General features: G+C 33.6%; 1 protein-coding gene across 1 annotated transcript; it reads right to left on the bottom strand.

Moving 5' to 3' along the window:
* Positions 1 to 455: 455 nt before the first annotated feature.
* On the bottom strand, positions 456 to 5383 carry LOC139857413 (allantoate deiminase 2). Its single transcript, XM_071846163.1, has 12 exons — positions 5194 to 5383; positions 4820 to 4890; positions 3895 to 3998; positions 3739 to 3823; positions 3130 to 3246; positions 2932 to 3041; positions 2736 to 2841; positions 2444 to 2530; positions 2006 to 2257; positions 1790 to 1915; positions 928 to 1089; positions 456 to 811 (listed from the first exon to the last, which is right to left on the bottom strand). The coding sequence occupies exons 1-12, from the start codon at positions 5291 to 5293 to the stop codon at positions 689 to 691; spliced, it is 1443 nt and encodes a 480-aa protein (XP_071702264.1). The 5' UTR covers positions 5294 to 5383; the 3' UTR covers positions 456 to 688.
* Between the last annotated feature and the right edge of the window lie 10268 nt (positions 5384 to 15651).

A 15651-nucleotide genomic window follows, 5' to 3' on the forward strand; every position in this document is an offset into this window, starting at 1 on the left:
CAAATAACCTTCGGATCGTACGTCAAACGGACTGTAGAAATGCCCAAGTCAAACGGGCTGTAGAAACACCCACTTGCCCGAACAAGCTGGGCCCCGCCCCACCCCACTAGTATATACGGAGTACTACAAAACTCCGTAAGTCATGCTTCAACGTGGTTGGTCTAAGTGTGCGGTGATGTTGCAAATGTTTTTAAAACATGTTCCACCCCTTTTGCCTACACTACAAATTTAATTTTTGTGTGCTCAACTGTCGTTTAATTACAGTAATAAACTACTCCCATGGTCAAAAAAGGTGGGCGCTACCAGTTGCAAAATATTGGGCCCAACAACGCAGGCTAGCCCAATACTAGTTAGCCCAACACTAGTTATTAATTTGAAAATATAAGTTTGAACTAGTTACTTAAAATCAACTGGATCACATAACATAAACAGCTATACATGATATTAATTGGTTCCTAAGCACGACTAGGCAATAATTATGAATCAGCACCTCATAAGAACACATAGTGAGACTAAAATGTATCAATAATCAAAAATGTACGAATAAAGCAATGAAACTAATCATTGCTGAATATTACTTATGATGAAGTCCATATATATACACAAAGGCATCTGATGACTAATTCACTAATCACTAATGCCTAATTCTGATATAACACAAATTACATACAGGGGAATGCAACTGCACCTACAAGTTAGTCTCCAGGAACGCGTGAATTGCTAAACCAGCTGCCCAAACATCGTCGTCTAATACATGTTCTTCTGGGGAGTGACTTATTCCTCCACGACATCGAACAAATAACATGCCAACCTATTCAACAAAAAAGAGACGGTAAGTTCTAGTGTTCTACACTCGCGTCATCTATTGAACTATTTCTAAAAAAACATGCCACATCATGTATTGAACTAGAAGATAAGAGAACGAACCTTGGTCAAATGAGACATAGCCATTGCATCATGTCCCGCACCACTCATGAGTACCGGAACATCACCAATGTCCTTACCTGTCATACGCTTTAATGCAGCATACGATGCAGTTTTCAGCTGTGAATTTAATCCACCGTCACAACTTATAGCATCCGCGTCATGCTGCAACAAATCCTCAACAACATGAGCTATAGAATTACCACATTGTCACGTGTGGTATGCACAAAAAAAGAAAAAAAATGAGGTGGCAATCTCAACCCATTATGGACAATCTTTTACTTCATACAGGGGTCAAATGGGCAAAATTACAGATTATAGCTTACAAGTTACAAATAATAAGTTAAATGGGGCAAACGATTTGAAAGTCGCCCATATTGTATTATTTAATCCAGAAAACCTCTTATGTTGTTTTATATAGAATATTAAGTAAATACCACAACCAATGGCGGAACCAGGTTTTTAGGCAAATTTTGAAGGTTTGTGGGCAAAATTTGAAGGTTTTGGGGCAAATTGGCAAAATTTGAAAGTTGAGTCAAAATATATAGGTTTTGGGGCAAAAAAAATCCATGCGGGGCAAAGTCGAAAAATCCAAAAGTTTTTACACTAAAATTTCAAAATCGACTGGGGGCGGGCGCCCCCCTTGTCCCTACTTAAGATCGCCCCTGACCACTACAAAATTTATTATCGTAATCATAACTGAGACAACCATATAAGCAATACCTAATTTTTTTTGACAATAAGTATTTGGTCAAGCACACCCAAAGCATAAAAGCAATTTCTTGTTTTAACTTCTAACCCATTACCTAACCCACTCACTTTGCCACCTCTAGTAATAATATAAAAACGGAGTGCAAAAATGCACCTTACGCTCCATCAAACAAGAAACGGAACGACGATCACATATAGTGTGCATCTGATTCGACAGTTCATATATTACAGCCTCCCTTCCTGTGTCATCAATAGTACGAATATCGACTGTAAATGTCACCTACAAACATCATATATGAATAAGTAAATAACTTGATATGAATACTCCACTAGTCTACATTAGGCCCACCAAGCGAAGTAGTGTACTTGCCTGGCCTGGAATAACATTACTTGCACTGGGCCAAGTTGATATCTCACCGACAGTACAAACAAGAGATCCAGCAAGAGATTTAATGGAGAACGCATTGCAATGTCCATCTGGACCGTCACTTGATATAAAATCGTGTGGACGTTTACATAGGCTTTCTAAAGATACGATTAATTCAGCTGCAGCAACCATCGGGTCTTGGCGCATAGACATGGGTACCGTTCCTGCATGTCCTTGCGATCCTTTCACTGTCACCTGCAATATAAACCCATGCGTATATATTACATCTGGCAAAATGGGCGGGTCAGACAAGGGTCGGACCAGAACGGGTAATTTAAAATATACACAATAAAACAGTACATTTTTTTTTTCCTCCTTTTTCATGATATTTATTTATAATAGTATCACTAAAAACTAATTTAATTTCAATGAAATACATACCTTTAATCGTGACTGTCCAGCAATACCTTTTACCACAGCAAGAGGAAGACCTATAGATTCCAGTACAGGTCCCTGTTCGATGTGAACCTGCACATATATATATATATATATATATATATATATATATATATATATATATATATATATATATATATATATATATATATATATATATATATATATATATATATATATATATATATATATATATAAGAATATAAAACTTAAAAGAAGGGCGTTCTTAGTTAATTAAAAAAAGGATATTATGAGAATTTGAATATGAACTTGTTACCTCTATGTAGCCCAAAACAGAATCAGGTTCGTATTTGAGCCGCTTGAGGTTTTCTTCTGTAGTTTCAATCAAGTTCTCCTTCAAAACATTTTGCACTGTCAAGCCACTGAATAATTATATCTGTAAGTTTCACTGAACTGATAAATTGCCATAAATTGGATATAAGATTAAAAGTAAAATAAATAAAAAAATGTACTTTTTGTCAGGTATTTGCAATGTTGAAACAGGTAGTACACCTGCAATAGCTGCACTACCTAGAAATGTTGATTGAAATCTAACTCCTTCTTCATCGCTAAATGCAATTACCTGCAGTATTTTTCAAGTGTAAGATTGACAATATTTAAAATTTGAAGTTTTTTTTTTATAAATATACAGATACAGAATTTAAACTTACTTCAACTGGATGCCTAAGATACCTTAACCTTCCTGTGACATTCAAAACTTTTAAAGCCGATATCGCTGTTACTATCCCAAGCGCACCATCAAACATGCCAGCATCAACAACAGTATCCTATTGACAAAAGGAGAACTACTAAGGGTGAGTTTGACTGCCTCTTAATTAAATGGTTGAATGTTGAACCGTTTAACATTCAGTGCATTTGTTTATGAACTGACAAATGATGTTGAACCATTCAGGGTTGAAATATTTTCTTAACCATTCAGCACCTCCATTTCCTCTAATACACTCCTTAAATTATATCTATAACAATAACAATTATCAAACCATTATATTCTTTTATTTGTTCACTTATAAGGTTAATGTATTCATTTTACATCAATCATAGAGTTCATTCAAAATGATTATCAAATATCTTATTGTCGTTCAGAAACTTTAAATACTCCAGATTTTGAACCATTTTTTGCACTTAAATACTTAATCATTAATGTATTATCAAACGCACCCTAAATATAAGAAAGAAAAAAAAGAAAAAAAAAAAAACTCAATTGAAGAAACATAAAAACATTGTTATTGTTATTCAAAGTATAAAAGAGAGTGCTTTACCAAATGAGAACCGATTAAAAGAGCTTTGTTTCCAGCATTTGGTGGTTGAAATCGACCATGCACATTTCCTAATCCGTCAACCCACCTGTATATAAACAGCACTCTCAGTTGAGGCTTCTTGAAACGTTAAGTCAAGACAGACAAAGGTGCACTCACGTTGTCAAACCCGCATCCTCCATCCACATACGGATAAGAGTCCCGGCCCTGATAGAACCTGGGCTCAAGAAGGTCCTCTCAAGATAGCCATCAGCATCACTTACCTGGCAATCAGAGCAAAAACAGTTACATCAGCAAATACCAACGTGGCCTCCACATGAAAATTAATACAGTTAATGCAGTTCACTTACTTCCTGTATATTCATACCATCAACCTAAGACCATATATATCCCTAGCGGTGATGTGTAGTCAAATGGTACTCTTTCTTTTTTAGTGATATGTGGGGAGTGTCAAAATTGAGTATTAAATTTGTGATGGGTAATGTGGTAAAATATGATTGGTAGTTGAATATAAAATAAATAAATAATTAATATATAAAAATTAATGGTTAATTCTGATTGGTTACAAAAAGTCTGACACCTTAGTTTTTTTCGTCGGATTCTTGACTGACGCCCCTTGGGCGTTAGGGGTGACGCCCCGTATATTTTTTTTTTTTTTTTTGAAAGGCAAACTCACACACACCGTTACACGAATTAACCACGAAATATATATACAAATTGTTCTGAGTAGGACTCGAACCCTCAACCTCAAGGTTGGAAGGGCCACCTCGATACCGTTGGACCAATGGCCCTTTGGTAGGGGTGACGCCCCGTTAGAGGCGTCAGGGGCGTCAAAGCAGTATGCCAACTCATTTGACGCTGCTTTTATATGGTCTAATTTTCAATGGATTTTGCTAATTTATGCCACACGTTAATGTCTAATTTCCCTCAAATATTAATAAAATATTTGCAGTTAATATCCATTAAATTAATTTAATAATTTTATATTAGGGGTGACATAGTGCACAAGTTAGCAAAACTCAAATTCTATACCAGTTTAGGATTTAAACTTAAAAGACGAAATCATGTTCAAAGACATATGTACCTTTCCGAGCTGGTGAAGTCGTGCTACTACCTCGTCTCGTAAGATTTCAGGAAATAATTCATTCTTTAGACCTTCAAACAATTATACAAAGTATTACAGATTATTTTATTTATTATTATTAAATTAATTAATCCGTATTAGTTATCAATAATTGTCATCTATTCACATCATATAACAAATCATTAGCTACACAATAAATCAGAACCGCACATCTTGCGCCAAATTGAACCAGATGCATAAATATTAATACTACTTACTATTGTAAGTAATACTATTAGCATAACCATCGTAATGCAAATCAATAGCGAATAATCTAATTAATGAAATTAGCGTAACACTTTTAAACGAACAAAAAATAAAAGCGGAAAAATTACCGTGCGTTGAAACGGTGACGTTTAACAGAGAAAACGCAACAATAACGATGATAATAATACATGGAATCGATTTAGAATGTGTTCGTAAGTGAGACGCCATGGCTGCAAGCTCGCTAGCAGAGAAGCAAGCAAACAAGCAGGCCACGTCAGCAAGCTAAAAATAAAACTTGTTAAAATGATTTTGATAGATGATGATTGATGGTGGATCAAGATTCATCCTCGCCACCACCTCTTTAAAAGGAGTGTTTGAGATTTTCAATTTGAACCCTTAAGGTTTAACTTATTTACATTTTGGACCCTAATAATACCTTTTGCTTTTTAGGTCGATTGGATGAATGGATGGATCGCATTTTTACACATGTACGTCATCAGTTACAGTAGTATATACTATAACTGCTATACAAGATTCATCCTCGCCACCACCTCTTTAAAAGGAGTGTTTGAGATTTTCTATTTGAACCCTTAAGGTTTAACTTATTTACATTTTGGACCCTAATAATACCTTTTGCTTTTTAGGTCGATTGGATGAATGGATGGATCGCATTTTTACACATGTACGTCATCAGTTACAGTAGTACATACTATAACTGCTAATAGTTGTGGTGCTTACGTATGTAAAGCAACTAATATAAGTTTATTGGGTACACATCAGTAATCCAATGACTAATTATGACGACTTATAACTTTATTTAATTAATAAAGTTATTAACTGATACTGAATTTATCCATGGGTATGAAACAATTATCTTAGATTTCTCTAAACAATCTACACTTTCAACATTCAAAATTGTATCTGAATGATAATGGTAGTCACCCTATGGACGATTTGGTGCAGGGTGTATAGTTGACATTAGTGATCAAGTGAACTCCCCCTTTTCTTCGCCTCCTGTCACTTGTGTTCATCAGAACGAGAATCTAAACATCGTATAGCAGGTTATGTAAACCGTGATTTGAGTAATAGAATGATGATGGTACAATATATATAGTGATACATGAGATAATCTACACAAAAAAACACTATCTCTAATAACTATTCAAGAGTTTATATAGGAGATAATTATAATAACAATATATACTAATTATCCCACCCCCCTCCCCCCTCAAGATAGATGATCTAGACATGAGACCAATCTTGACCATACGCGAGTCAATAAGATGCCGAGCCAGTGGTTTGGTAAGGGGATCAGCAAGTTGATCTCCAGTACACACATGTGTGACTTTGATAGTTCCCAATTGTACCTGTTCACGGGATGAATGATATGCAATAGCAAGAAGTTTCATACGACAATGAAAAACGGGATTCGCACTTAACAATGTTGCACCACGATTATCACAGTAGATGACGGGGCGAGTAGTAGACGTGAAATGCCCCGTTCATATCGATTATAAACGTTTCATATTAATTGGTTTCATTGCGAGGTTTTGACCTCTATATGAGACGTTTTTCAAAGACTGCATTCGTTTTTAAAACAAATCATAACCTTTATTTTATCAACAAAGGTTTAAAAAACATAACGTAGATTATCAAGTAATGATAATCTAAAATATAACGTTTACACACGACCATTACATAATGGTTAACAATAATAATATGTTACAACAAATTAAGTTCCCGAATGCAGTTTTTAAACAATATAATACAAGCATGCTGACTCCAAATCTTGTCTTTAATTAGCATGCAACAGCGGAAGATCTTAATAATCACCTGAGAATAAACATGTTTAAAACGTCAACAAAAATGTTGGTGAGTTATAGGTTTAACTTATATCATAAATCGTAATAATAGGCCACAAGATTTCATTTAGTAAACATACAGAAACTTCGTCTGTAAAAATCATTCATATGATTAATTGCCTGGTAACCAACATTAACAAGACGTCAAAGTAATATCCCCCAGCATACAGGCCGCACTCTGTATACTAATAACTCGAAGTATTAAATCATTCCATTTTCCAGAATGGGGGTTGTTAGTGCCCATAGATCTACCTTTAGGATTCATGCCAATTAGTGCGTACACTAATTATTAAGTTACCAAGCAAAAGAAAAATAGGGATATCCGGTATAACAAATCCATCATAGAATGTAGTTTCTTTACTTGTGCATATTTTGTAAAACTTTTATAAAACTGCATGTATTCTCATCCCAAAAATATTAGATATTAAAATGGGACTATAACTCACTTTCACAGATTTTCAATTCGTTGAAAATCAGACTTGACCACGGATCGATTCACGAACCTATAATAAAATATATACATATATATCAAAGTATGATAGAAATATATTCACATCATAAATTTATTTACGTGTTGACGATTTAAGTTGTTTTAGTTAGCAGTCTAACGTTAGTAGTCCACAATTAGTAGTTCACAGTTAGTAGTAAACAGTTAGTAGTACATATATAGATCGATACATCACCCTGAAATAATCAAGACATAGTATACACGTATTGTATAAGACTCAATCATGACCCACGATACATCTATTGTCTTTGAAGTTATCTCGACTTACTGTATATGTGGTGTCTTTCGATTTATCCGACGTATTGTGTATATGTCTTAACTAATCAAGATTATATTATATTGTCTTGGACTTAACCAAGACTAGTATATTATAAGGAAATACTAAAGACACGTTAGAATACATGTATAATACAAGAAAAGTTAGCTAGGATATGGTTAGTATATATTTTATCAAAAGAATCCCGTAGTCATTTTAGCCATTTTTAACCAATATTGTTTTGCTCATAACTTCTTCATTACAACTCCGTTTTGAGTGAATCAAATTGCTATGGTTTCGTAACGAACCCAAATTTGTGAAACTAAACTGAAAAAGTAGTGGTTTATAGTCAGAGTTAAAGGTTATAAGCCCATATTTAAAAGAGGTAGTCATTTCCGTCGAAAGAACGACATCTTGATGACCATTTTGAAAAACATACTTCTATTTTTAGTTTAACCATGATTTTTGGATATAGTATCATGTTCATATGAAATATCATTTTTTCAGAAGAACAACTTTTAAATCAAAGTTTATGATAGTTTTTAATTACCAACCCAAAACAGTCCCCGGTTTTACTACGACGGCGTATGTCCAGTTTTACGGTGTTCTTCGTGTTTTCAAGTTTTAAATCATTAAGTTAGCATATCATATAGATATAAAACATGTGTTAAGTTGTTTTTAAAAGTCAAGTTAGAAGGATTAACTTTGTTTGCGAACAAGTTTAGAATTAACTAAACTACATTCTAGTGATTACAAGTTATTTTCTATATATATATATATATATATATATATATATATATATATATATATATATATATATATATATATATATATATATATATATATATATATATATATATATATATGAATCGAATGATGTTATGAACATCGTTACTACCTCAAGTATAGTAGGTAAACCTACTGGAAATGATGAGAAATAAACTTGAGCTTCAAAGGATCTTTGATGGCTTGGAAGTTCTTGAAGTAGAATCATGATACGAAAACAAGTTCAATTAAGATTACTACTTGAATTAAGATAGTTATAATTATAGAAATCGAATCAAAGTTTGAATATGAATATTACCTTGAATTAGAGAAATAACATACTGTAAATAACAAAGGTTTCTTGATCTTAGATGATTACTTGGAATGGATTTGAAAGCTTAGAAGTTGTAACGACCCGGAAATTTCCGACCAAATTTAAACCCTAAACTCTATATGGTTCCGACACGATAAGCAAAAACCCTAAAGTTGAGTCTAGAAAGTTTAAAATTGTTATACGGATGATTAGTTACCCTTTGACCATCTATTTGTCCGACGATTCACGAACATCATAACTTGTATTAATTATATACTTATGTATATACACGGATATATATGGATTATATCTATCTTGAATATATGATAATTAAGTATCTCATTAAATATATTAACAATGGATTATATACATAAAATTGGACTACTAACTTAAGGACTTCGAAACGATATATATATATATATATATAAAGCTTAACGACGTTATAACTTCTAAGTTAAAATAAATATATATGTATTGTATTAAGATGTATTTACTATTGGAATATACTAGTAGGAAAACATCATTTTCAACCTTTTATCATGGAAAATGACATCTTTGTCATTATATATGATTCATGAAACATCTTTATATATTTTATACCCGTATTATACTCGTACTATACACAGCTTCTAGAAGTATTTACTATTGGTATATACCAATAGAAATCTTCAATTATTGGTGTAATATGTCATTCATGACATAATATATTTTAACTTATCTTAGATATTTTCATTAAAAACCAAATTTTCAAGCCTATAAATAAGCACCATTTTTAACTCATTTTTACACATTCATTTTCCAAATTTTACTTTCAATTTTCACACACACTTGCAAGAACTCTCTCAAATTTATTTTACTACTTCTTTCCAGCAACTTTACATTTTAAACTTAAGGTAAAAACTCTACTTCAACTCTTGTTCAATTCATATGTTTATAGTTATCTATATAAGAATTTATAAACTAGAACATAGTTTGAATGATTTCAAACTTATTCGCAAACTAAATAGATCCTTCTAACTTAACTTTTAAAATACTTCAAGACCTGTAATATATCATAATGATATGCTAACTTAACAAGATACAACTTGTTTTTACAAAGAACACCTTAAAACTGAATCTACGGCGTCAGAGTGTAACCGGGGGCTGTTTTGGGTTGGATAATTAAAAACCATCTTGAACTTTGATTTAGAAGTTCATGTTCTGGAAAAATGATATTTCTTATGAATATGTTAACACATAAAAATTTCATGGTTTAATTCAAAGTATAAGTATTTTTAGAAAAATGACCATTAAATGTTGTTTTTATGACAAAAATGATTACTTTCATAAGATTCACCTAGAGTATGGACTATAACCTGTGATCACGAATATAAACCATGGTATTTACAGTTCATATTCTTAAATTTTGACTCGATCCAAGGAGATGGCAAGTTGAATCAACAAAAACGGAGTTGTAACGAAGAAACTACGACTAAAATAAGATCGGGTGTCCAAAGCTTGTTTAACAACGAAAATAATTGGAGAAAAATTAAATAAATCATATCTTTCCTAATTAATATGATATTTCATATATATTTACTCATGATTTAATTTTATATATTTCAGGACCACCCGTAAACAACACGAGAAGATTAATCATAAGACCTCATGAACGTACGCAACACGTCATTTGACAACACCGGTACTTTATGTACGCAATACGTCATTTGACAACACGGTACCATGGGTCAAGATTAATCTCGACCAATACATATACGATGGGGGTTTTATTTATTTCATTGGGGGTTTATTAAACAACTAAATATGAACCATTAAAATTGAATTACTAACATCGGACTGCTAACTACGGACTAAGGAATTATTAAAAGTATTAAAAGTATTATAAGTATATATATGTGACGATTGTTTAAAAAGAAAAGGTATTGATATATTATATATGGATAGGTTCGTGATATCAATCGGAGACCAAGTCGAAATTACATATCTTCAAGACAAAAGTGAGTATATAGTCCCACTTTTAAACTCTAAATATTTCGGGATGAGAATACATGTATTTTATGTTTTACGTTATGGACACAAGTAACTGAAAATATATTCTACGTTGAGTTGTACCACTGGCATACTTCCCTGTAGCTTGGTAACTAATATTTACAGCGGTATTGTAAACGCGAATCCTGTTGATAGATCTATCGGGCCTGACAACCCCAACCGGACTGGACGACCAGTATTCAACGGTTGCACAGTACTTCATTTCGTGACTACACCTTGGTACGGTGTAGTAAGATTTCATAATAAAGGGAATATGCGACGTGATTAAATGTTAAGTATGGTTACCAAGTGCTCAACCACTTAGAATATTTTTATTAAAATGTTTATATATGAAATCTTGTGTTCCATTGTTATAACGCTGCTAGCATCAAACCTATATATCTCACCAACTTTATGTTGACGTTTTAAAGCATGTTATTCTCAGGTATGAATTAAGTCTTCCGCTGTGCATTAGCTCATGTTAAGGATACTACTTGGGACCTTTTTAAGCCATGATACAAAGACGTTGCATTCGAGTCATTGGAGTTCAATAGAGAATATAAATAAGTAAATGACAGATTAGGTCATTTGGATATTATGAAATGTTAGACGAAAATGTCAAATATTGATGTAATGATAGTTTGCCTTTTAAGAATAAATGCAACGTTTGTAAAATGTATCATATAGAGGTCAAGTACCTCTCAATGTTATCATATGTTATTGTATTCGTCCCTATGGATTGGGTCGGGTCGTCTCATGTGGTATCAGAGCGTTGGTCTTAGCGAACCAGGCCTTGCATTAGTGTGTCTAACTGGTAGTTGTTAGGATGCATTAGTGAGTCTGGACTTTGACCGTGTCTACATGTCAAAAGTTTTGCTTATCATATCTAGTCGAAAATCATCTGCTTATCATCCTTAAGAATTGCCTGCTTAGTATTCTTAAGTCTAGACACGTCTTACTGCATTTGGTGCATCGATAGTGTATAGACAAAATTCGTATCCTAGCGTATCTGTTGCTATAGACATTGCCTGACGAATTTCAAAGATTCTCCGTAATTCACGGGATTTTGAGTATTATAAATACATATGTAAATTATGTATTGAAGAATACCAAACCCAACTCCTATAATCTATTCCAAACCAAAAATTCATTTCCCCGACTGTACAAGATGAACTCCGCGTCCAGTTCGAATTCCTCCGACTCCGACAGCTACGCTGATATGGATTTCCATTCGGGCTCCGAAGGCAGCGTCACTGGAATGGATCAACCAATTTCTCATCATCTATTCTGGATGAATTGGGGATGGGTTCGTAGTATACTAAATTATTGGAGACAAGAAGAAGGTGATCCCTTTCACCCACCGAATTGCCCCATTGGCGACGAACCTGAAGCACTTACCGGCGAACCTGTTCGAGAAACCATTTTCTCTCTCATTTCTCGAGTATCTCGTCACGATTATATCCTATCCCATATTTCGGATCTTGTTCATTCGCTCACTCCAACCGCCAATCATCCTGGTGTACTAGCAGAAATTAACGAACTTCGCGCTCGTGTGACGGCTTTGGAGAACACGGTGCGAAGGTTACAAACACCAGCAGCAGCACCAGCAGCATAACCAGTACCGTTAACAACATCAACCTCGCAATCTTCAGTACCAGTAGCATCATCGACGTCAACGACATCATCAGCATCAACACCAACCGTATCATTACCACCACCAACAATCACATCCGCACCACGTACCTCAACATCATCATCTGAACTTCGAATATGATCTTTGTTCTACATATCATTCTACACCGATTACCTCTTCTTTACGTATCGTTCTTCGTTCGACATGACGATTATGTAATCTCTAATGTTTTGGAGATTATGTAATCTAGTAATAACGATAAATCAAATGAGTTAAATATTTTATTGACTCATTAAATTCATAGTTACCTCCGAAGAAAATATATATGCAAATATATTTTCATAAAGATTGTAATTAAAAATTTCATTCGTACAAACTGTTAATGATGAAAATATTTTAACGGGTGGGTAGTACCCAAGAAATATTTAGAATTCACATTAACAAGTTACACTGTACATTCTTCGAATCTGATTCAACGATCATTTATTATCCTACTTACAATTACCGATATACGTATCCGTTCACCCCAGATTAACCATTTCCATTTAAATTTCATATTTGGATTTTTACCTATCCGAATCCAACAAGTGGCATAATGAAGAAACATTGGCAAAATAAAAATTGTTAGAAACAGATGAATTAATTAATTGAAATTGTGATAGGATTACACGCTAACTGTTCCGGCTAACTGTTCCCAGCTAACTGATTAATATTTAATTTATCGCAATTTACATTCTTGCAATTTTAATTTCTGTACTTTACATACCGTCGGGACACATGTACAACAACACGTCGGATTAATTCTGAGACAACACGTTGTATAATGGGTCATGATATATATTTATTTATTTTACGCATTTTAAATAACGGGACACGTATACAAGGTTTCGACTTATCATATTGATCCATCTATATATATATTTCGGAACAACCATAGACACTCTATATGTGAAGGTGGGAGTTGGCTATACAGGGTCCGAGTTGATTCCAAAATATATATATACTTTGAGTTGTGATCGACACCGAGACCAGTACACGGGTCACGATACGTATTAAGTAATTCGAATATTATATATTTAGTTCATATATGAATTTATTGAACCATTGGACAATCGGACTATTGGACTGCTAACTTTAGACAATTAAAAATGAGTTAAAATGATGATTATTACATATGAAACTAAACAATCCTTCAAGTTTGCCACTTGATTCTATTTTAAACCTCATTTGTATCTTGACGATTACAATTCGCATTCACAACTTTTCATGATTCTTGAAAACATCACGATCGAGAAGTTCAACCAGCCGCACCTCGTCTACGGAATAAAGATTTATGCATACAGTTATGCACCTAAAAATTTTTGAACTCGAAGTTATAGTTAAAACGTATCCGCATCGAATTCCTTATCATCCATTAGCAAAAACAATCACGCGATTCCTTTTCAATTACCTAATTTTGTCACAGCTCCACTTCGATATCTCAGTAAGACTACTCTTATTACAATCTCGATATATATATGTACGTTGTTCTTTCGCCATCGTTACCGGAGAACCTTTTATATTCCATCATATTACCATCAGCGTTTAATCATCTAAAAATACAATTCTCCTTAAACCATCTTGGTTTGATAACCAATGACCCAGATCCGATAACTTTGAAAATACTGACGAAGCAGCATGTTGTAGAAGGTCTTAATGACCAAATGTTGATGATAAAAGAAGGAAGTGTTAGGAACGCTCGATAGAAAATTGGTACTGAAAACCGGATTGAACAAACCATGAAGGAGACTCTGAACAAGTTACAAGGACTAAACTTGTACATAAAGAATTATGACGATTCTGTAGCAAACACCTTGCTTCTGAATCTAAACCCTTACGGGTCAATCTTCATCATCATCCTTCGACATTAGAAATTCCAAGATATTATCATATCTTTCATTATAAATATCCTCAATATTTCTGAAGATATTTTCACCACTATCCTTATCTGAAATCATTTATCTCTCTGTAATATCTGCGTTACAATATAAAGGAAACTGTGTTAGTTTCTAAATCCTTCAAGTTTAAAATAGGAATGTTCTGAAGCAGTGTTGGGAACTGATGCATGAACTAGTATAATATAATGAAACTTGATCAACTTCATTATATTACAGTAAGTCATGTTAAGTTTCTAATGGAATATGATGATTCACAGTACCGTCATCATGTGCCATGTTACACGACTTTTACATTCTATCCAATTCCGAAACATATTAAGAACAAATCATCTTGATAGTTCTATTTTCCTGGATATTCTGGTAATTTGACAAATCAAAATCGTGCCATTACCATTCCTTTCTTAGAGCATTAGCTATGTTCATTCCGAATTTTATACCTACGAATTTCGAACTATTGATCGCTTGACTCAAGGACGGGAAGAAGAAACGAAGGGACAAAGTCCCAAAATAGAAATTGGGGTATAGATTACAGCAAATAGGAGAGAGTATTAACTATGGATGACAATGATTATGGAAAACAGAAGCAGGAGCATCGAAATATAAGGAAAGATATCAAACCCAATAACCACCCTGAAACTACAAACCGTGTGTATCAATACGTATGGCGACGTAAAGACACGGGAGAATTAGAAACATTATAATTCCAAGAAAATCATAAAAGTGAATAGATTCTTCTAGCGGTAGATGAAAGAGAAGAATGAAAGATATGAAAGTTAGAAGTATAACAAAAATCAGAACGGGATGAAGCATTTTAAAGGATACCTTAAGGTATGAATTAGAGGAGGAAGAGTAAGAGATGTGAGGTATGGAAGTAAGAAAGGGAAGGAGGTGGATTTATAGTGAAATATCCGACAAAGAAATCGAAACAGATTATCGCATTAAATCAAAGGAGATCCTGTTTTCTAAATCATCGAAGAACCAAATCTTATTACATAAGATTTTCTTTAAATCCCTTAAATCCCGGAAATCAATTCTAAACCACGTCATCAGTTAAAACGATATCATATTACTCATTCCACTCTCTTTTATGATAGCTTCGCTCGTACGCTTCACATGATCGAAATATTTTATCTATATCTATCAATAAAGATAAAACTTCATTATCACCTCATAATTGTCATGAAAACATTCCTATTGTTATTTATGACAACCTCTACCAAATTTCGAGGACGAAATTTCTTTAACGGGTGGGTACTGTAACGACCCGGAAATTTCCGACCAAAT

The sequence above is a fragment of the Rutidosis leptorrhynchoides genome, chromosome 7 (genome assembly GCF_046630445.1).
Source record: "Rutidosis leptorrhynchoides isolate AG116_Rl617_1_P2 chromosome 7, CSIRO_AGI_Rlap_v1, whole genome shotgun sequence".
Lineage (NCBI taxonomy): Eukaryota > Viridiplantae > Streptophyta > Magnoliopsida > Asterales > Asteraceae > Rutidosis > Rutidosis leptorrhynchoides.